Consider the following 21659-nt stretch of genomic DNA (forward strand, 5'->3'; position numbering starts at 1 on the left):
ATACACTGAACTCCCTTGTTCCAGGCTGTAGCTCCTCTGCAGCGCTCTCTGGAGATTCGCGAGACTGCGCTGGATCCAGACCACCCGAGGGTGGCACAGTCACTGCACCAGCTCGCAGGAGTTTATGTGCAGTGGAAGAAGTTCGGAAATGCTGAACAGTTGTATAAACAGGCACTGGAAATCTCTGAGAACGCTTATGGAGCTGAGCATCCTCGGGTAGCCCGTGAACTTGATGCACTTGCAACCTTATACCAAAAGCAGAACAAGTAAGCTTAACTCCACTGGTATTTGTATGTGGAGGTGCCCAAAAATAACAGCAAAGGTTTTCCTCCTGAAGCAATGTTTCATTGGTTCTGTTTTATTGTTTCGTAAGTTCCCATGCAACCATGAGCATCCCCTCTGTATTCCTGTAGCAAGCCACCCAGTAGGGGCCAACAGCTGTTTTTCATTTAACAACAAACCTCGAAAGAAAAAGGAGGAGCATTGTCTGTCCCTAAGCATCTTGAATATTTTTATCTTTGACAAAAAGTGTGATTTCTCCCCCCAAGATTCTTAAATTCTCCTCAAATTTATACACTCCAGTAATTCAGAAGCTTTCCAGAATACTCATTGATGCTACATTTGGCATTCTTCTAACACTACACTTGTTTTCAGATACGAACAAGCTGAACAACTGAGGAAAAAGTCCTTCAGAATACGCCAAAAAGCAGCAAGGAGGAAAGGCAGCCTGGTAAGGAGATGTTTGATACTTAAAGTACAGGACATGTTGTGGCTCTGCGGAATGGATGATAAAGTGCCCCTGCAGAGCTGACAAAACTCCAGTGCTTTGGATAATTGAAGGCATAGGTAGTGGAGTAGCCCAGCAGCAGCTTTTTTAACTGCCCTTTCATCTCTGCTGTGAGTGGAGATGCATCAGTCCGACTGGTATGGAGTTGGGAGGGGTGGAAAAGAAAGAAATGGGTCTCTACATTTGGGTGTGCAGAATTACGGCTGATACAATTGGCCGTTGAACTGGCAGTGGAATAAGATGTTCTCCAGAAGGACTGAGGCATTTATCCTAACAATGCTGATGAACAGAGTGTTTTACTGCAGTGAATAATCCAAGTAATAATTTTAGGTGCCATACTAAGTTTTTCCCCATTTTGTCTTCTGTGTTTTTCAGCTACAGAATTGCTCTTGCCATTCTTGAGCTAAGGCTTTGTTTGTCATGCAGCGCTTGTACTATGAGTTCAGCTAGTAACGTCAGAGCTCTAAGTTGTCCCTCTAATAAAAATAGTGAAAGGCCATAAGAATGTTGCTATTTCCACAGTGCTTAAGTAGAAATGAATTTGGATCATGAAGATTTTGTCCATTTCTGTAAGGAGTTCTGCTGCACAAATCTTTCTGTTAAGACTGCAAAGATAGAGAATAGGTGGAGTGTGTAACAGTGGCTGCACTTTTTTATTGTAATTCACTTTGCATGTAAGCATTAGCTTGGCAGCCCATTTTCCAATGATCCATGGAACATTTGACAATGATCCAGCCTGGAGTAATAGTTAATATGTATTTGTAAATGGCATTTAGGATAGGAGATTAAATTGGTTTTGAGTGTAGAAACCCAAGAATTTGATCTGAATTGGTTATTTGAACTGTGGATTTTAAGCAGACCAGCATGTGTGATACAAGACAAACAAAGCACAATAAGTACCTGGAAGCATTTTGGGTGAGATTCCCTGTTAGATTGTAAATAAGCAAATGTTTATGTGCCAATTAGCTTGAAAACAGAACTTAGGTAGGATTATTGTGCTCCTTTGGCACCAAACTAAGTCTTTTGATGTTCTATCTTTAGCTGTACACTTTCAGAGTAATGGGGATTGGCTTATAGTACCTTGTGCTTTGCCGTAGTGTGGCTTTGCTCTCCTGCGCCAAAGAGCCCTGCAATTGGAAGAGCTCACCTTAGGCAAGGATACACCAGATAATGCTCGAACCCTCAATGAGCTTGGAGTCCTCTACTACTTGCAGAATAATCTGGAGTAAGTGTTATTAATTGTGATGCACCCACTGAGTGTCCCTATAGATGTAAACCGAGGTAAAGCATTGAGAACTAGCACTAAATGTGAACACATGATCAAACATGGTGCTGTCCCTGATTCATTCTGCTGAGGTTTGTTTGCTGTGAAATTCACTCATCATTTCTAGGGTTGATGCTATTAGCATGTGAGTATTTACTAAGTCAGTGCATTTCCTGCATTCAGAATTGCTGGTCCATGGTTTAAGTTCACTATGTTTCATTGCACATACCAGTTCTTTCTTGACATTTGTGCCTCCTCTACTCAGCTTTTCTATTTTGTGACCCTCCTTTGTACTGTTCATCTGTGAATGGCAGGATTGTTCTGTAAAAACACTCAAAATATCAGTATTAGTAGAAATCATAAGTTAAATATTCACTGTGCTTAGAATCCTTAGGCTTTTACCCTGCTGGCCTTTTTAAGGGTGAAAGAAAGAGGACAGAGCAGCACAGAGGTGTTCTAAGAGCAGATAAACAGGGGTGTTGAAGGGGAATAAAAAGTGCAGAACAGTTCTGATTGCATGACAAGAAGCCACTCTTCACATCAACTTCTTCAGGCCACAGAGTAGTCTAAAAGTATGTGTTGTGAGGGAGTTGTGAAGTCAGGTTAAATCTTTTCAGAGGAAAAAGAGAGTGCACAGCAAACAAAGCAGAGAGTAAGTTCTGGAAGTATTTTACATTCTTCCTATGTCTGAAGTTCATGTAGCACTAGTTGTTGGGCAGCTGCAGAAATACATTGTGATTTAGGATCTGCACATGGAATCTCTGTTAAATGCAGAGATTATAAATGCATAATAATTATATAGATAATAATATAATTATGTATAATTATACATTATGTATAAAATACATTATTATCTGATTACATTATATATAATTATATAAATATTATTAGATATATAATAATTATAAAGTTATAAATATAACTTCTTTATGGTGAAGCAGTTGATTTTTAACAGTGTTGGAAGTGTGGGGTTTTCTATCAGTTTTCCCTCCTGAAGTCATGCTGAAGTGACTGATAATAGAGGAGTGACACCTATCTAATTTCATACAAGATCATTTTATATTCCTCATTATTCATATGTAGTTCCTGTCCAACACAACCAAACTTCTAGATTAACTGTATCTCCACTATTTCGTAGGTGAGCAAAAGGATAAACTTTGTGCTAGTGAAGCTTGAAGTCATTGTTTTAACTGGGTATTGTGCCTCCATTCAGAATCAGCAAGTCCGAGACTGAATTTTTTGATCATTTGATGCAGTTAGAATGAAATCAATGACAGAAAGGCTTGTCACTTCAGCTGTGTATGTTAGATCACATCATCCCCCAGCCCCTGTATAGAGTGAAGACCTTCTGACATTTCTCTGAGATCTCCAGAACTGAACCTACTGTTCTGTGTATAAATGACTTTTTTTTTTTTCCCTGTAATGTGAAATGGATTTTTCCCATTTCCTAAGCTGACCTCTTGGGAATAGTGTCACACAGAAGTTGTCTGTATGTCAGGATGACAAACTGCCTGGTTATAATGGATGCTGCCATTGTTATGTGGGGATCACATGTTGTTCCTTATAGAGGTGCTGTAAATCTGTAGTGGAATAGTAGTACTACACTAGTGAGATGAAGTATACCCTTTTGATAGGGCAGTGCTTGAATGGTGGCATTACAGAGTCTTTTCTACTTTGGCACTTCTAGACAGCTTCTTCTATGAGAAGCTAGCTCGACATACATAAAATCCATTCCAGTCTCTTGTCAGCTTGGTGTGAAAGCTCTCTGTTGAACCCTATAATGTGGTTTATGTTCTTTAAAGTTCCTTGAAAAATATGTGTTCTGGACCTTTACCTCATACTTAACTATTATTTTATCCATGGAAGTACTTGACTGCTGTGCCCAGAAGTCAGTAGATTGTTTTGAACAAGGAAGGGTTACTTGCATAGCTGAAGATGTAGGTTGAATTAAAGAGCACCCATGAGTTAGGGTAATGTTTGCTGAAATGTGCTAGACTGGCTTTTCAGCCCTTACAGTAGGGGGGATATAGGATTGCACAGGAATATATTAACTAGCTTGCTGCTTACATCCTAGGCACAGCAGGGCTGTGTGAGGGATGTGTAGTTCCTCACTGTGTAAGGGAATCTCTGCTCTGGCATTTGCTTCTTCTGAGGAGAGTCCACTTCCAAATGCCAGTGTCCGTGCAGTTTCCAAGGCTGAGTTTGTTCTGTTTCAAACAGCCACTTCAGCCTGTACGGATGTTCCCAGCTTTCAGATACTGCTGACTGAGTGAATGTGTTCTGCAGGACAGCAGAGCTTTTCCTGAAGCGCTCCTTGGAAATGAGAGAGAGAGTCCTGGGGCCCGACCACCCCGACTGCGCGCAGTCCTTGAACAACCTGGCAGCCTTGTACAATGAGAAGAAGCACTATGACAAGGCAGAGGAACTCTATGAGAAAGCTTTAGACATCAGGAGGAGAGCACTGGCTCCAGATCATCCCTCTTTAGCTTATACTGTGAAACACCTGGCAGTGCTGTACAAAAAGATGGTAAGCACAAGCCTGTTACCTTTTCTTACCACCTTGCATTGTTAGTCTTCAATCCAGAAGGAGTGGGGCATTGGAATATTGTCAGCTGTTGGTGATCCACACCAATAAAAGATGCGTAAAGATGTGGTCAAGTGGCCTTGGTGTGTTTCCAAAAGGCCCACTAGCTTTCTCAAAACACATTTATGAATACGTACTTATTCCAGATGAGTTACTGAGCATCTTCAAACTGGTGATGCTTTGAAAACATAAGGAGAAAATAGGAATTTTGCAATTCCAGTGATCCATTTCTCACCAGTACAGTGGGAGTCTGCAATATTTAATTGCTACTGAGTATGAGAATTCACATTCTAAGAACAGAAACCTAAGTATACTAAGTCTATCCAGTTAATATGTGAGCAGACTGGAATTTGGAGGAAAACAGATTTGCTGGAAAAATAACCTCCAGTAAAACTAGCTGGAATATGAGAGAGGTATTTTAGAGAAACCAAAGTCAAGAAGCCAATGCCTCAATATGGCAAATGGGAAGCAACAGGTACTTGAAATGGCATCAGACCCTGTGGCTGTTCCAGGGAAGATGGTGTAAACACCACTTCAGTACGTGGAAAACTGCCCAAAAGTTAAGGCAGCTCCATTCCCATTCCCATGTCACCAGTAAAATGTAGGCCCTTCAGGACAAAAAATAAGCTCTGCTCTCTGCAGGATGAGACAATTGTGGAGAAAATATACATCCTAAAAGAAACAGATAGGCATAGCTGAGAAACACATCACCTGGGTGTTGAATGTGCTCAGTGTTGGGGAAAATCAGGTCCTAATCAATAATCATGATAAAGAATCTGTGCAGAATGTAACTATGAATTAACCAGAATTAAACCCTTATTCTGGAAACAGCTACACCTTCTCCAGGGCTTTTTTTTAAAATAGATTTTACTGTTGCCGGTTTGACACAAAAGAACTGAATCATTTCCACCCCTGTTGTTTCTAGGGAAAACTTGACAAGGCTGTTCCTCTGTACGAGCTAGCAGTTGAAATCCGACAGAAGTCATTTGGCCCAAAACACCCCAGTGTGGCAACTGCTTTGGTGAACCTGGCTGTCCTGTACTGTCAGATGGTAAGTGCTTCATGTCTTACATGTTTATTATTCCTGTCATAGGTTGTATAAGAGTAGGACTAGAGCACAACATTTCCAGTGACAGGGGGGTTGTCACACTATGAGGAAACAGGTCTACTGCTGACTCAAGGAAACACAACCCTTTGAATCATAGACTCATAGAATGGTTTGGGTTGGAAAGGACCTTAAGATCATCCAGTTCCAAACCCCTGCCATGGGCAGGGACACCTCACACTAAACCATGTCACCCAAGGCTCTGTCCAACCTGGGCTTCCAGTATCTGGAGGAGCCTATGAGGATGCTGGAGAGGGACTCTTCATCAGGGACTGTAGCGATAGGACAAGGGGTGATGGGTTCAGACTGAAACAGGGAAAGTTCAGGTTAGATACAAGGAAGGAGTTTTTCCCTGTGAGGGTGGTGAGGCCCTGGCACAGGGTGCCCAGAGAAGTGGTAAATGCTCCATCCCTGGCAGTGCTCAAGGCCAGGTTTGACGGAGTCTTTGGTGACAGTGTGAGGTGTCCCTGGCCATGGCAGGGGGGTTGGAACTGGATGATCTTAAGGTCCTTTCCAACCCAAACTATTCTATGATTCTATGTGTAATAAAATCTGAGAAGGCTGTAGACTTCCTAGTTTACAACTAATATGAAATTCAAAGGAGATGCAATCAATTTGATAAAAACAAATCAATTTACCACATTCCTTACTTAGCATCAGTAGGAGTGAGCTGTAGATTTTTTTTTCTCTATTTCTGCAATATGCATATGTGATTTTAAACAGGGATTAAAATTGTCTCAGGTAAAATTAAAGAACATTTGGTTACTCATAGCTTTCAGGATTGAGATCTTTCAAAACTGCCTAGAAGCCCAGACCCCAATTGTTACAATTATAGGGGGGGATTGCATTTGCAAGGGCAAACCTGACAATCTCAAACCTCTGACAGTCTCGATTACCATTCTCATCCGTCAACAGTATCAAGAACTCAAAACACCTTTCTGGTTAAATATGCATGACTTTGCATCTAGGATGTGTTGATATTCTGTTGGCAAAAGGAATTACAAGTGTAACATACATCTGTAACAAACAACTCTCTCCTACCCAAAGAAAAAGCAGATTGAAGCTTTACCTCTCTATGAACGGGCACTGAAGATTTATGAAGACAGCTTTGGGCACATGCACCCTCGTGTGGGGGAAACTCTGAAGAACTTGGCTGTGCTTAGGTAAGATAATATGGCTTAGCCCTATAAAAGCAAATTACTATAACAATTACTGGATGAAAGAAAACATCCTGGACTTGTCTACTTAATAGGCAAGTGGAGAGCCTTAAGCACACTTTGGCGATAGCATGGTGTGCATTTCAGTTTAAACGAAATGAGAGACCTGTTTTATTTGCTTGTTTCAACTTTGTTTTACTCTCTCCAAAGCTATGAAGGGGGAGACTTTGAGAAGGCAGCTGAACTGTACAAGAGAGCTATGGAAATAAAAGAAGCAGAGACTTTGTTGATAGGTGGAAAAGCAACTTCTCGACACTCGAGTGGAGATACATTCAGCTTAAAAAGTGCATTATCACCCAGTATTTTCCTGGAACATGGACAAAGGTGATACAAACCTACTCCAAGGAAAGGCAGGCTCTGTTGCTATTTTAAAGCAGACATGAAATGACCAAGACTATCTATTTTTCCTGAGATAATGTACTATTTTGGGACCGACCCCTATCTTCATGAAAGACAGGGAAACAAATGTTGAAGCTTGAAATCCTTCCATGTTAACTTTGCAGGCTGCATGGTACGAAGTGAGCTTCTTTCATTGTATATAGATATGCATATTAGTTACTAGCTGAAGTCAGAACTACTACTAAACCTGCGGACTGGTTACCTCTTAGCTTAAGTGCCAGGATTAGAACAAGTTCAGTGAAACCTATTGTATATATTCTATGGAGTAATTCTTATTTCTGAGTTGGAAGAGCTTGTTGTAGGATTTGTGTATTTCTGGTTTTCATCCATCCTTCCTGCCTTTTTAGAAGCTTTTAAAGGTGTTCCTAAAAAGAGAGTAATTTTGAGTAAGTCAAAAGTTCCACCCAAAGTACCTGCAGGGTGGCTTCAGCTTGAAGCAGACTTGCATTCAAGGGACTTGTGCAAAAATAAGTGGTTTCCTTGGGCAGCTAATACCTAAATATACCCTCATATGCCCTAAATATACCCTCACCTACAGCTAAAGCTGTTGTCAGCTTCAACTGTGTCCAGTAAAAATACTTGCAGTAAGGAACCAGAATGATGATAATGATGACCCGATTCCCTGTTGTTAGCCCTTTAGCAATACTTTTACTGTTTAATCTCATAGAATCACTTAAAACACAGCAATATTTGTATTATCTGGAAAAACCTAGTAATGCAAACTAGTTTCCCATCAGATAAAAAGATGCTAATCAAATCTGCGTGCTTGCTGTATTTCGTGATACTCTGGTCAGCTGGAAGAATCATTTTGAAGCCTGTTCATTCCAATTCAGTCCTAGAATCCCAGATTGGTTTGGGTTGAAAGGGTTCTTACAGCTCATAGGCAGAGACACCTTCCACTAAGGTGCCCAAGGCTCTGTCCAGCCTGGCCTTGAACACTACCAGGGGTGGAGCATTTACCACTTCTCTGGGCCAGCGCCTCAGCATCCTCACAGGGAGGAACTTCTGCCTTATATCCAACCTGAACTTCCCGTTTCAGTTTGAACCCATCACCCCTTGTCCTATTGCTACAGTCCCTGATGAAGAGTCCCTCTCCAGCATCAATCCATGAATCAATTTAAATACATACTAAAACCCCACATTTTTATTCAGCAAAAAATTAATTGAAACTTCACTATAATGTTTTAGTGGCAACTGATGTAAAGATTTACTTGATCTAATTTTGACTGAAAAATGCAAGTGGCCATCACCTCAGAATGGTACTTCTATCCCACAGTATTTTCTCCCTTTTTAGAGCAGAGTTAAAATATAACCTATTTTCAGCCCTTGTTCTGGACTTTAACATTTTGGTAGGGGTGTAACGTAGCAGAGGAAACAATATATAAACCTGATAGAACAAATACACAACCCAAATCGGATGCTAAAGATTTAGTTGAAAAAACCCCAAATAGCTCTTGAAGGTATTACAGTACAGCAACAGGAGTTGACACAGTGTAATAGCTCTCTGGGTATTTCATTCTTAGTTCAGAAAATGGGGTTTTAATCAAAGCAGGAGTTTTTCCTGAAGAAAAGCTGTGGAATTTGGGAAGTTCTTTGCAGGACTGTTGCTAAAGAAAAGAGGAAAAGGTGAAAAAGAACACAACCCCCACCCCCCCAACCCTCAACCTTTTGAGCTTGTGGGTGTTTCTGTTGCCTGCTCTGCTCAGAGCTGGGAGTTCCCTCCACCAAAGCCAGTGTTGGGAATTAGCAGATGTCTGCTCAAGGTTGTCACCTCTGTTCTGATTTTAAAATGTATAGTGGTGTATCTTGTTCTCCTAAATAGTCTTCCTCAATGGTGCTATCTTAAATGAGAAGATACAACACTGGAGGTCTAGAAAGGATCAGACTTGCCCCATTTAGTGATTCTCACTTCTGAACTGTCACACTTCTTCCCTTGAGTGACTTCTTTCCATCTCACTCAGGCTGCAGGGGTGATTTTAGGAGAAAAATCAGTCCCTAAAAAGTAGCAGATCCCAACCATCCACGCTCCACCAGCCAAGATAGTGAGGAAACAACAGGCTTTAGCTGTCAACCCAAAGGAAACCTTTTACAGGAAGTAAAACAGGACCATGAGTAATGATGGAGAGTCTTGCAGGCCGCATGCTGGCCATGAGCTGATGCAGCTGTAGTCATAGTGCTCTTAAGATAGTTGTCTATGTATTTGCAGTTGTGCCTCATGGACATTAAAAAAGTAACTTGTGTATCTGGTGTATGCCAAATGATAACTTCCGTGTAGAAAACGCCTTAACACAGAGCGTGACCGGTTTCAATGGAGATTTAATCATAGAGTCAGTATCAACATGTCAGTAACAGTCATGATGCACTGTAAAAACAGAAAGCTTCATTTATCAGATTGCCAAATAAACAAAGCTGGGCTAAGCCATTTCAAGATGCTTTGTTAGCTCATCGTAAAAGGAGTCATAAATCTTCCTTCATGTTCTATAGTCAGAGGAGATTATACTTGTAAATGTCTTTTGAACTTAAAAAAAAAAAATCCCTGAAACTGCTTTTTCTGTGATGCTGTTTATTTTTAAATCGTTTTAACCATTGGCACATACAATCATCTTAATGTTTTCTGATTATTTCAAGTTCCTGTATACACAAGCTGAAAGTAGCAGAAGAACCACCCTGCACGCTCTGTAAGCGAGCATACGAAGTGTATTACTTTGCTCATAAAACTCTCCAGGAAGTAGAATGGTAAATGCTTGCCTCTTGTAAAGGTGTCAGTCGTGTGTAGCAGTCGTGCCAGCAAATACTGAAGAGACAAGATTAACTGAGCTCTTGCAGAAGTGAGCCAACCGTTGGCCTCAGGATCTCCAGAGCAAGGACTCACTTCATTGCTCCCAACAGAAAGGTAAAGTCACAAAGGAATGCAAGTAAGACTTAACATGAGATTTACACCAAACTAATTGGACTTAGTGACACAGATTCGAGCATGTACCTTGTTAATGATCTCATCATCCTATTTCCCATCCCTATTTACAGTTCATTTCTAAAACCTGCTTGCTCCAGAACTGGAACCAGTCCAAAACCCCACTCCATTTTATAAGATAATGCACCACAGCCAAAACCTCCCTCACTACCTTCATGAGTGATTTTTATGTATATAAGACCTAGTGTCAGCTGTGGAGGAAAGAGGTTTTGAAGTTTATAAGCATTGCTTAGAAATCAAACCGTTTTAAACTAAGTACCAGAAGCACCTGCACAGCATTGCTCTCTCTTTATATGTTGGTTGGATACTACTAGCATGAATTACTACCTGCTTCTGTGCTGGCTTCATCACGCTGTGGAAAGGTAGTTTTTGAAGACCCCAAGGTGGAAATATGTGTATTATAATGCAATAGAAGTTCTTCTAAATCTCAATAAAGATCAAATTCTGGATCAGACGCCCCCAGTAGCTCACATAGTTGCAATGGATACTTCCAGTTGTGCAGGGCACCGGCACTGCAGGATGTACATTTACAGGTCAGTTTAACAGGTGACAATTTAAAGGTACTATGACTGTACTAATGTTATTTACAGGACAAATACAATAGCTCAGCTACTCCACTGAAGATACTTGCAACACTAAATGAAGTTTGCAGCATATAATTTTAGAAGCTTTCCTATGCAAACATGGATGAAGTATATTCCTTAATATAACCCATATAATGGGGATGGATCAGAATTCCAGCTGAAATTTAAATAAGCAACAAAAATACTGAGATTTTCAGAGAGATAGACAGCATCTCCTGTTCTCTCCCGTGGTTTTGGTAATTCTTTAAGATTGTATCACAAAAAGCATCTGCCAGCTGATGTAGTGGCAATGTTAATACCCAGTTTGCTAGTATAATTACTACTAACTAGAGACTTTGCATTGTTGTAGCATACTCAAAGCATTATCCCATACAAAACATACAGGCAGCTATTTAAGAACAAGCAGTAGTAAAACATTGATAAACCCAGGGCAGTTAAAAAAAATTCCATTCCAGCAATATTTAAAGTAGATGAAAAGGCTGAAACGATTTACTCAGATCAACAGTCACAGCACGATCCATGCCAAGAATACAGAGACCAGTGAGCAACAACCCAAGTACAAGTGCTTGGAAAATCAGGAGCAGCAATATGAGTGAGGTACTATCTGCCCTTGGCCTACCAGGTGCTCTCCAGCAGATCTCATCTTTCACTTGTCTTATACTGTGTTCTGTTCTCAACACATGATGGTGCATATATCGTGCTGTGCCTGCTTTTGTGAGTTTCACAGAAGCATGGAACGGTTTAGGTTGGAAGGGACCTTAAGATCATCCAGTTCCAGCCCCCTGCCACGGGCAGGGACATCTTCCACTAGACCAGGTTGCTCCAAGCCCCGTCCAACCTGGCCTTGAACACTGCCAGGGATGGGGCAGCCACAGCTTCTCTGGGCACCCTGTGCCAGCGCCTCAGCACCCTCACAGGGAAGAACTTCTTAGTTTGTCCATCTCTTTATTTCCTACTGAACAGCTGCACACTAGGAGCGCTGAGAAATTAAGAGTTTACAGTAGCATAACCCCCTATGTACAACGTAACTGCGTCTCCTGCCCCTGTAACAGTTCCATTTCATCAGAAACACAAAGATAAGTTTCAGTGGAGGTCAAAAAGGAGGAAAAAAAGGTGTGGTCTTCTTATAATCCACTGCCAACCCAAACTCCCCAGAGTTGTAGTTAATATTTGCTACATGTTTCTCATTTTGGCCATGAGTTCTTCTAGGCTTTCTTCAGACTCTGCTACTGTTTCCTCAGTTATCAAATTCTCTTCCTATTAGGAACAGGAAGAAAAAGTTGGCATCACAAGTAGCAAACAAAAAGCCCCCCACAAATAAGCTTGAATTTGCAATCACAACATGAGGCCTAAATCATTAGCAGCTTAAACTGTAAACTGTTCTGACAGGGAGTGTTCTGGCTGCAATCACACAGATTCTATGTTCCCCAGGTATAAAAATTGGTCTTTGATTACACACAGCTTTAACAAGATAAATATGGTAAAAATCAATTAGTCACCAAGTTATCAACGTTTTCCTTTCCAAACACATTCATTCCTGTCACCTTAAAACTACAGTCACGCTGACATCCATCTTTAAGTATCTTCTATAGAAGCACAAACCTGGACCACAAAATGCGCTAATGGGATGCACTGAGGTACAGCTACACTGGGACTGTTCCAGATGGAGTTTTAGTGCAGGTTTAAAGGGTAACCAAACTGACTGCTTATTAGAAATGTAATCTACAACACATTTCAAAACTACATACAGAATAAATACATTACCTTGTTCGGAATAGTGTATGCTACAGTAATGCCCTCAGGAAGCTCAGGAACTGGGCCAGATGCAGCCTTCAGCTCATCTTCTGAAGTTTCTGATACTAATTCAATGCCTTTGCATTAAAATGAATTGAGAACTCCATTAAAAGTTAGAAGAACAAGTTCTTTATGCACCAAATGACCAAAGTAAGAGGAAAACTGTAGAGACTTCCCCAAAAGAGAAAGAAAATTAAAAGCAGGAAAATCTTTGATTCCAGCTTCTCCATTACATGATCAATACAAAATATTTTCCCTTGACAATGTATTAAAATCTATGGACAAGAATGGCATCTCTCCTATAGGACTTCCTTCTCCTTACCATTTAAATCTTATTGTGAGGGCACTTCTCCCAATGGTGAACTAAGATTATTTTCTATATCATGTAATAAACAGAACATATGTATCTTTTCTTGAAACGGTTATATAAAACACACCATTCCTTAAGACAATTCCTTCTAATTTAAAGCCCTGAGAGGAACATAAAGATCCAGGGGATGGTTCAGCACAGTGGGTAGGGAGTGACAAAAGCTCTTGAGTTATGTATTTAGTTACACAGTTAGTAAATCTTCTCACACCTTTTGTATCTTCCGACCATCTCCTGAGAAAGTTTCTTATTCCAGCAGCTGTTGCATTTTGAGGCTAAAACCTGCACATTACACTAAAAATACATCACTGAGTTGTGGTAACATTACTGTCGAACCCTGTGAAAAGCCAGCAGGAGTTCCGCAGTGTAAGTCACAAAAGTTGGGAACATAAGGACTCCACGTACCCTGCAGTGTGTTACACAAACCAAAGACTGTAACTGAATCTCCATACTGGAACCAGGGTTTAGTATCCAGTTGAATACGTACCCCAGTCATTGTCTTCATGTACTATTTCCTCTTGCTGTTCAATTACTTCTTGTTTTGGTTGTGCAGCTGCTTTTTTCTGAAGGAAAACCACAAAAAGATAAATGCCATAATATATGCAATAGTCCAACAACAGCAAGAAAGAGCATAGCTTATGTTGACACTACTTTGAATATTTAAGGTATGCAGTCACTATTTAGAACTTCGTAGGGCATAAAAAGGCAGAATACCTGCAAGGGAAAAACGCAAACCCATTAATACTCAAAACCATGACTGCCAGAAAGGTTGAGTAATCACTGTAGAAGACTGAATGTCAATTCTGCCTCCGCTTTGCTTTGAGATAATGCTAAGTACTGTGTTTTTAGGAACACATGCAACCATCTGAAAAGAACGCTGCTGAAAACTGGAGTAGCAATATAAGTTTTCTTCTGCTACAGATCTGTAGCTTGCTTTGTTCTTAAGACATTAAGAGAGGAAACAAACAAACCAAAACCAACAAATCTTTTTTACCTTATAATTTTCTTGCTGTTTTCTGCAATTTTGGTCACTACATTGTGGGTTTGGCTTCATAGACATAGTTGGAAAGAAATCCTGCATCGCGTTGTAACCGAGATAGTAACTCACAGTACCAAAGTTTAATAGGTACCTAGAAACACAGAGAAAGCAGGTCCTTATGTACAAATTCATTTGCTCAAGGGATCCTTTTTCCTCAAAGAACTTTTAGAATACACTTTCATACTAGTGCAATTGTAAAGAGCTACTGTAATTGTCCTGAAATAAGCTGTAGTCGCCTAACAATGGGATAACTACATCAACATAGAACCTGGGGCTCTTGTAGTGTAAGTGTGAGAACAGGTCAGCTACAGTCTCACAGAAAATAGGTTCAGAGCAGCATATGGGAAGTTTTCTCCTCTGCCTTAATCCACTGCCTGAGACGCTCGGATGTCCTGTATTACAATGAGAGTTTTCAGCAGCTAATCAGAACCAGCTTGACCATCTTTACTGCAGGGTCAGAGCTGCAATGGAAATGAACATACAAGCCTTGACACACTTGAGAGGCAGCCAATGCCAACCTCTCAACCAAGCCAAGTGCAAGGTCCTACCCCTGGGTCGGGGCAATCCCAGGCACAGCTGCAGGTTGGGCAGAGAAGTGACTCAGAGCAGCCTGTGGAGGATTTGGGGGTGTTGGTTGATGAGAAAATGAACATGAGCAGCTTCAGTGTGTCCTTGAGCCCAGAAACCCCCCATGTGCTGGGCTGCATCAAAAGCAGCGTGAGCAGCAGATCGAGGGAGGTGATCCTGCCCCTCTGCTTTGCTCTCATGAGACACCTCACACTGGACCAGCTTGCTCAAAAAAACAGACCCATCATCACGACATGTTCCTTGAGGTTTCTTTCTCTCACTGTGCTGAACACTGAATAGCAACAACTCGGCCACTTACTTGAGAACATTTTGCACAAGAATTCCTGCCACAACGCCCATAGTTGTAGGGAGACTCGCTGCACAAACTCCTTCTCGTTTTAGTGTTTTCTCATCAATATTTGCAGCAACTACAAGTGGAGGAGCACACTGAGGGCAAAGAAATAAAGTTTTAACAGAAGTGTTAACCCCCGCCCCGGCCCTGATCACAAGATTTTAAACTACCCCCTCAGCTGTGCCAGGATCACATTCCCTAGCCAGCTCATCTTCACATTCCCTAGCCAGCTCATCTTCACATTCCCAGCCCTGCCTTAAGAGCCAAACAAACAATTCAGCAGAGCAATGCATACTGCGAAACACGCGGATTCCCCAGGTATGATCAGCTGGATGTGTCCTGACACTGCATTTTCACTCACTCCGGATTCCATCCAGATTTGTCCAAGTTCATTGCAGGCCTTAAAAACACAGAAACACCAAAACAAAACCACACACAGTGTAAATTGAGAGGGGTTAAAAACATGAATCTTCCTGCTTTAAGACAAAAAGGCTATAATCAGAAAAAAAGTAGATATTACTTGTCTGAGTCAAAGGACAACTTAAAGCTGCCCTCAGGATGGATATGTCCTTTGTATGGCCATGTGTATCCTTTGTGCTTTCCTAAGGACCTGACATTTTTGAACAACTACAGGCATTAGTGATCCAGTTACCAGCACAGTACAGAATCTCATTGCACAAACTGCTATTATACAGTGTATCTGTAGACCTTCAGTGCACGCAATTTATGGATCATGTTAGCCAACGGATAATAGAAAACATGCACTTGGCATATACTCTATGTTGCCTGCTACTATAAACACAATCTGACTAGGTACACAGCCTCAAGGCACTTCATATACAAGAAGTCACATGAAGTATACAATGAGCTATACACAGTCTTTAAAGAGTTTGAATGCTTTAACATCCCAGGCTTTGATCATACCTTTATATAAACAGAATAATTTGGAAAGATGGAGAGGGCTTACAACACTTAACTCTTTTACTAACCATTAGCTGCTAGAAACTTTAAAGTCTACAGTTATATTTATGCACATGTGTTTTATGAGAACAGGGTAAAAGCTCAGATTCTGCTTCCTTAAACCAAGGAGGAAATTTCTTAGAATATTTTGAGAAGTCCCTGTCTTTTCTCTAGTCCCCACACTTCCTAACATTATTTATAGGAGAAAACAGACTTCCACAAGCTCATGCCCTTGACGGCCTTACCGTGTTAATTGCCATGCGAGCTTCAAAGTTGTCCACGCAGCTCAGAACAAGATCCACAGGTTTCCCCTCCTCTAGTGCACCGTTACTGAAATAAGCATCAGAAGTTTGTGTGAAACTGCTGGCAGAACAAAATGCCAGTGTGGCAATCCACATGCTGCTTTGGAGCACCTGGGAAGTGTGTATCTAACAAAACCTGTGCAAATAGTACGTACTCAAAGTACATCCAAGGCCATGTTGGACAGAGCCTTGGGTGACGTGGTCTAGTGTGAGGTGTCCCTGCCCATGGCAGGGGGTTGGAACTGCATGATCTTAAGGTCCTTTCCAACCCAAACCATTCTGTGATTCTATGAAGTAAGGCCAACTCCAAAGAAAAGGTCTAGGTAGGAATGTCTCCACATATATATGTATTTCCCACTGATTTTCAGTTGGAAGCCATTAAATCAAAAACCCCACCCAATAAAAGTCAGGCTGTACAGAAGGAACCACAAATCAGCAGAAGTTAGCAAGATGCTTTTGTTGAGAGATTTTACCTTATTCTATCCATGAAGTGTTCAAAGTTGTCCAGTGTTGTGATGTTGTAGTTATGTACTTCAAACTGAACATCGGGATTAATATTCCTTATGGAGGAAATAATATGAGCCAATATCAGTAAATATGATAACCCCCTAACTTCACAAGTGTTCCTACAGTGTTCAGCTTCCAGTCTGACATTTAGAATATATCTGTATTTATCAATAATTCTCAGATTAGAAAAGCCCCACAACACTGAAGTGACACAGTTTATACCAAACTTCTGAGCAGAATTAGCCATACTTAAAAAGACTCACATTAAGGTTTTGGTCAGTATAAAAATGTCCATAAAGTACCAACCATTCCCACAACTATTTTATACTCAAATTTCCAAATGAGATCAGGCTACTTTGCAAGTGATTAAGAGTGAAACATCAGTTTTCTGGAGCAGTATCCTGGGTAAATACATTTTGATACCCGCTTCTCTAAGTCATACCTCAAAGTATGCTCTGCTGCTTGCACTTTACTTAATCCAGCTTGATGAGGTTGGAAGAAGAGTCTGTTCATGTTTGCCAGTTCCACTTTGTCATAATCAAACAGAAGCAGCTACAATAAAGATTGGAGATTCATTTACGATAACACAAAGACTCTGCAACCAGAGCATTATGGCAAGGCATTTTATCCAACAAAATTCATTCTAAAACCAACAACAAAACCATCCCCAACCAAACAACCCCCACTTCCACAGTCCCATTCAGTTCATACACAAAAGCTCCTAAGATTGTATGTGAAAGACTGAATTCTAAGTACTATTCACCAGCAAGTGACCAAGTCATGAAAACAACTTTTAAAAACCAATCTGTTCATTTGATCTAAACTAGGAATATTCAACAGATTATCTATATGAACACTGTCATCTCTGTTACCACATTCCTACTTGCTGTTATGGCATTAACTAGGAATACACCATTTCTTTCACTTGTCCTGGCAGGTAGTTCTTCAAAAACAATTAAACAGGGGAAGTTTAAATTGGACATAAGGAGGAAATTCTTTCCTGTTAGGGTGGTGAGGCACTGGAATGGGTTGCCCAGGGAGGTTGTGAGTGCTCCATCCCTGGCGGTGTTCAAGGCCAGGTTGGATGAAGCCTTGGGTGGGATGGTTTAGTGTGAGGTGTCCCTGCCCATGGCAGGGGGGTTGGAGCTGGATGATCTTGAGGTCCTTTCCAACCCTAACTATTCTATGACTCTATGAATTCACTTAAAATACCGACATCATACACAGACACGTTATTATAAACTCTGAATCAACTGTCCAATGTCCTTTTCCGTGCCCAAAATGCTGGTCTTCAGCTCCTTCACAGGATGGGGGAATTAACTTTGCAATCAAAATTTGCATCACCTCTGTATTAAGAAACTTCATAAAGTTCCAAGAGTATATGGTCAGGATTTGCCTGGAAATACAAACATCTAAGCCATTTCCCAGATTCCTTCTTTAAAGAAAAAGCCTGTTCTTTAACTCTGCAGGTTCTTGATACACACATCAAATTATTTTGAATTACTGCTAAATTTTTAGCTCCAAGTGCCACATGACAAACTAATACATGTGATAAAAATACCAGTTCTACATCTACCATATTTCAACTTCATGTCTATCAAGTTGTTCTCATAAGACTTCATCTTCTATGTCAGTTATCCCCTCCTTTATTTTGTTTTCCTTCTGCAATAATCAAGTACAAAGGTTAGACAGATGGGCTCATATAGAATCACAGAATGGTTTGGGTTGAGATCATCCAGTTCCAAGCCCCTGCCACGGGCAGGGACACCTTTCTTTAGACGAAGTTGCTCAAAGCCACATCCAACCTGGCCTTGAACACTGCCAGGGATGGAGCACTCACACTGGAATATAAGAGCAGGAAGACAAGCATCCAAACGAGAATCATTCACATGACTGAGGATTAAGCCCTAAGTAAATACAGACTCTATTTGTGATGTTTACACAAATGCTGTGCTTGAGTGCTTCCTTTACTACTCTTTTCTTGCATGAAATCAACTGAGTGAAATCAAATCTAGTTCTTTATGAAGACGACTGGTCCATCTACTGTAAAGAAGCAGAGGAGGAAAGCTCTCATTACCTTACCAATGCCACACCGAGTCAGCATTTCAGCAGTCACGCTGCCAACTCCACCTACACCTACGACTGCGACCGTAAAGGTACGGATTTTCTGCAGAAAGAAACCAAATGCACATCACTTCAACAGAATTGGTCCTCACAGGGGGGAAAATGCAAGGCTGTTTCAATGCAGACAGAATCCTACCTCATAGTCTTTGACAATTCCCATTCTTTTTAATGCCATCAAGCGACTATGAAGAAAAAACAGTAACATTATATAGACAATGCTCTCTACAGTACTATACGCAATTTTGCTTTTCAGGTATTTAAAATCCTTTTGCTTAAAGACAACCCCACCAAGCTCCAAAATCAAGCCTGCTGTTTTCGCTGTAGTTATGACTGACAGCTAGACATAGCCTAAATGAGATAGTAGATGCTTTCCTACTAGAAAAGTAGATGCTTTCCTATTACTCTTCCAACAGAGTACACAGCCTGCAGAAACTCCTGTACTTACTCAGTTGGTATGAGTAGCATCACTGAACTCCATAGCTATCTTTGTAAATGAATCCCTGATTTTCACATTGAAACTCTACACATTTTTCTGTAATGAACCATACAGCAGCAGCCCAGTGAAGACTCTTCTTCTTTCTGACCAATTCAATTAGATTAACTCGAGCATCACATTGAAGAAAAATAAACCAAAAGCCAGAGGTTATGAGGATAAATGGAAGAATTTTGAAGTAATCTTTTGTCCTGCTATTGCATTTTTTCATTGAAGAAATTACATTGAAGAAAGTACAAGAATTAACTTGTATTAAAGCAATTCATCCTGAAAAAAAAATAATGCATCAGAATCCAGAAGTGCTGAGCATAAGAAGAGGTTGCAGCTGCTCAAGACTTCTCAAATCCAAACTCTAAAATAGTTAAGTTAGAGGAATAAGACCTCATGCAATACCAACACCTGTGCATTTAGTACCAACTTAGCTGAAAAACCCAGTTTTCTCTCGCTACCCCTGTTAAATCTGAGAGCTTCTCTTGCCACAGAGCATCTGCCTTCACAAAACTGTCTGACCAGTCACAGAATGGTTTGGGTTGGAAAAGACCTTTAAGATCATCTCCTTCCCTCCCCTGCTGTGGGCAAGGTTTGTCCCAAACATAAGGACATGGAGCTGATGGAGAAAGTCCAGAGGAGGCCACAAGGATGCTCAGGGGCTGGAGCATCTCCTGTATGGAGACAGGCTGAGAACATTGGGGCTGTTCAGCCTGGAGAAGAGAAGCTGCGTGGAGACCTCAGAGCAGCTTCCAGTGTCTGAAGGGGGCTTCAAGGATGCTGGAGAGGGACTCTTCATCAGGGACTATAGTGATAGGACAAGGGGTGATGGGTTCAGACTGAAACAGGGGCAGTTCAGGTTAGATCTAAGGCAGAAGCTCTTCCCTGTGAGGGTGCTGAGGCGCTGGCACAGGGTGCCCAGAGAAGCTGTGGCTGCCCCATCCCTGGCAGTGCTCAAGGCCAGGTTGGACACAGGGGCTTGGAGCATCCGGGTCTGGTGTGAGGTGGCTGTGGCCCAAGTGCATGGCCCTCAGTCCCCCGCCCGCCCGGGCCCACCTCCACACGCCTCTTCCCCAGCCCCACGGCCCCAGCCCCCGCACCCCTCCCGCCTCCCCACGGCTCAGTCCGGCCGCCCTCCCATAGCCCGACCCCGCCGGTGCAGCCCTCGCCCCTGGCCGCACCTGTAGGGGTTGGTGTCCGTAACCTCCGGGCTCATGGTCTCGATGCGGGCCCGCGGCGCCGGCCGCCCGCCCCTCTCCCGGGCCAGCTCGTCCTCCAGCTCCCGCAGCCGCCGCTCCAGCCGCTCCAGCCGGCCCGGCTCCGCCATGGCAGCGCCACGTCCGCCCGCCTGCCTGCCTGACGGAGCTTCCGGGAGCGGCGGCGAGCGCCGTCCGCCGCCACGCCGGCGCCTCAGGAGCGTTCCCGCCTCGAGAGGGGCTCCTGCCACCTCAGAGAGGGTGCGAGCGGCCGCGGCCATGGCGGAGGGCAGGTGCCAGCCGCGTTCTTCCGAGAAGAAGCCGCCCGTATCCGAGAGCCGGTCCTGCACTTGTGCCGCAACAGCCCCGTGCACTGCTCCGGAGCTGGGGCACAGTGGCTGGAGAGCTGCTCATGGAAAAGGCCCTGGGGGTGCTGATTGATGGAGCTGAACACGAGCAGCTTGTGCCCAGGCAGCCAAGAAGCCCCCAGCATCCTGGCCTGGATCAGCACCAGTGCGGCAGCAGGGCCAGGGCAGGGATTGTGCCCCTGTGCTGGGCACTGGTGAGGCTGCACCTCAAATCCTGTGTTCAGCTCTGGGCCCCTCACTGCAAGAGAGACATTGAGGGGCTGGAGCGGGGACAGAGAAGGGCAACGGAGCTGATGCAGGGCCTGGAGCACAAGTGTGATGGGGAACGGCTGAGGGACCTGGGGGGCTCAGATGGAGAAGAGAAGGCTCAGGGGGACCTGATGGCTCCCTACAGCTGCCTGACAGGAGGTTGTAGTGAGGGGGGGTCGGTCTCTGCTTCCAAGGAACAAGGGACGGGACAAGAGGAACCGGCCTCAAGCTGCCCCAGGGCAGGTTTAGATGGAGCTGAGGAACAATTCCTGCCCCAGAGGGTGCTCAGGCATTGGAACAGGCTGCCCAGGGCAGGGCTGCAGGCACTGGCCCTGCAAGTGCTCACACAGCGTGGAGATGAGGCCTCAGTGCCATGGGGCAGTGGTGGCCTTGGCAGTGCTGGGAACGGTTGGACTGGGTGGGCTTGAAGGGCTTTTCCAGC

At 42.7% G+C, this 21659-nt stretch overlaps 2 protein-coding genes across 4 annotated transcripts in view; one reads left to right on the plus strand and one right to left on the minus strand.

Moving 5' to 3' along the window:
* The window catches only part of NPHP3 (nephrocystin 3), a 28497-nt gene extending 18902 nt beyond the window's left edge, over positions 1–9595 (plus strand). Inside the window, exons 21-27 of one of the 2 annotated variants that reach the window (XM_065665565.1) lie at positions 25–266; positions 655–730; positions 1885–2012; positions 4338–4578; positions 5561–5686; positions 6788–6903; positions 7108–9595. In XM_065665565.1, the coding sequence (XP_065521637.1) occupies positions 25–266; positions 655–730; positions 1885–2012; positions 4338–4578; positions 5561–5686; positions 6788–6903; positions 7108–7285 (1107 nt within the window). In that variant the 3' untranslated portion in view covers positions 7286–9595. The other variant, XM_065665566.1, reaches the window with a different exon arrangement.
* Positions 9596–9902: 307 nt separating this feature from the next.
* Positions 9903–20936, minus strand: UBA5 (ubiquitin like modifier activating enzyme 5). Of its 2 annotated transcripts, XM_065665578.1 has the most exons (12): positions 20586–20936; positions 19060–19105; positions 18877–18966; positions 17242–17351; positions 16766–16852; positions 16236–16320; positions 15326–15430; positions 14998–15125; positions 14067–14202; positions 13560–13635; positions 12676–12782; positions 9903–12168 (listed from the first exon to the last, which is right to left on the minus strand). In XM_065665578.1, exons 1-12 carry the CDS (start codon positions 20879–20881, stop codon positions 12085–12087), a joined length of 1350 nt encoding a protein of 449 aa, XP_065521650.1. In that variant the 5' UTR covers positions 20882–20936; the 3' UTR covers positions 9903–12084. The 2 variants fall into 2 exon arrangements, with proteins under 2 accessions (XP_065521650.1, XP_065521651.1); XM_065665579.1 differs by lacking the exons at positions 19060–19105; positions 20586–20936 and having other exon boundaries at positions 18882–18964.
* Between the last annotated feature and the right edge of the window lie 723 nt (positions 20937–21659).

This window comes from Lathamus discolor, chromosome 2 (assembly GCF_037157495.1).
Source record: "Lathamus discolor isolate bLatDis1 chromosome 2, bLatDis1.hap1, whole genome shotgun sequence".
In the NCBI taxonomy this organism is placed as follows: domain Eukaryota; kingdom Metazoa; phylum Chordata; class Aves; order Psittaciformes; family Psittacidae; genus Lathamus; species Lathamus discolor.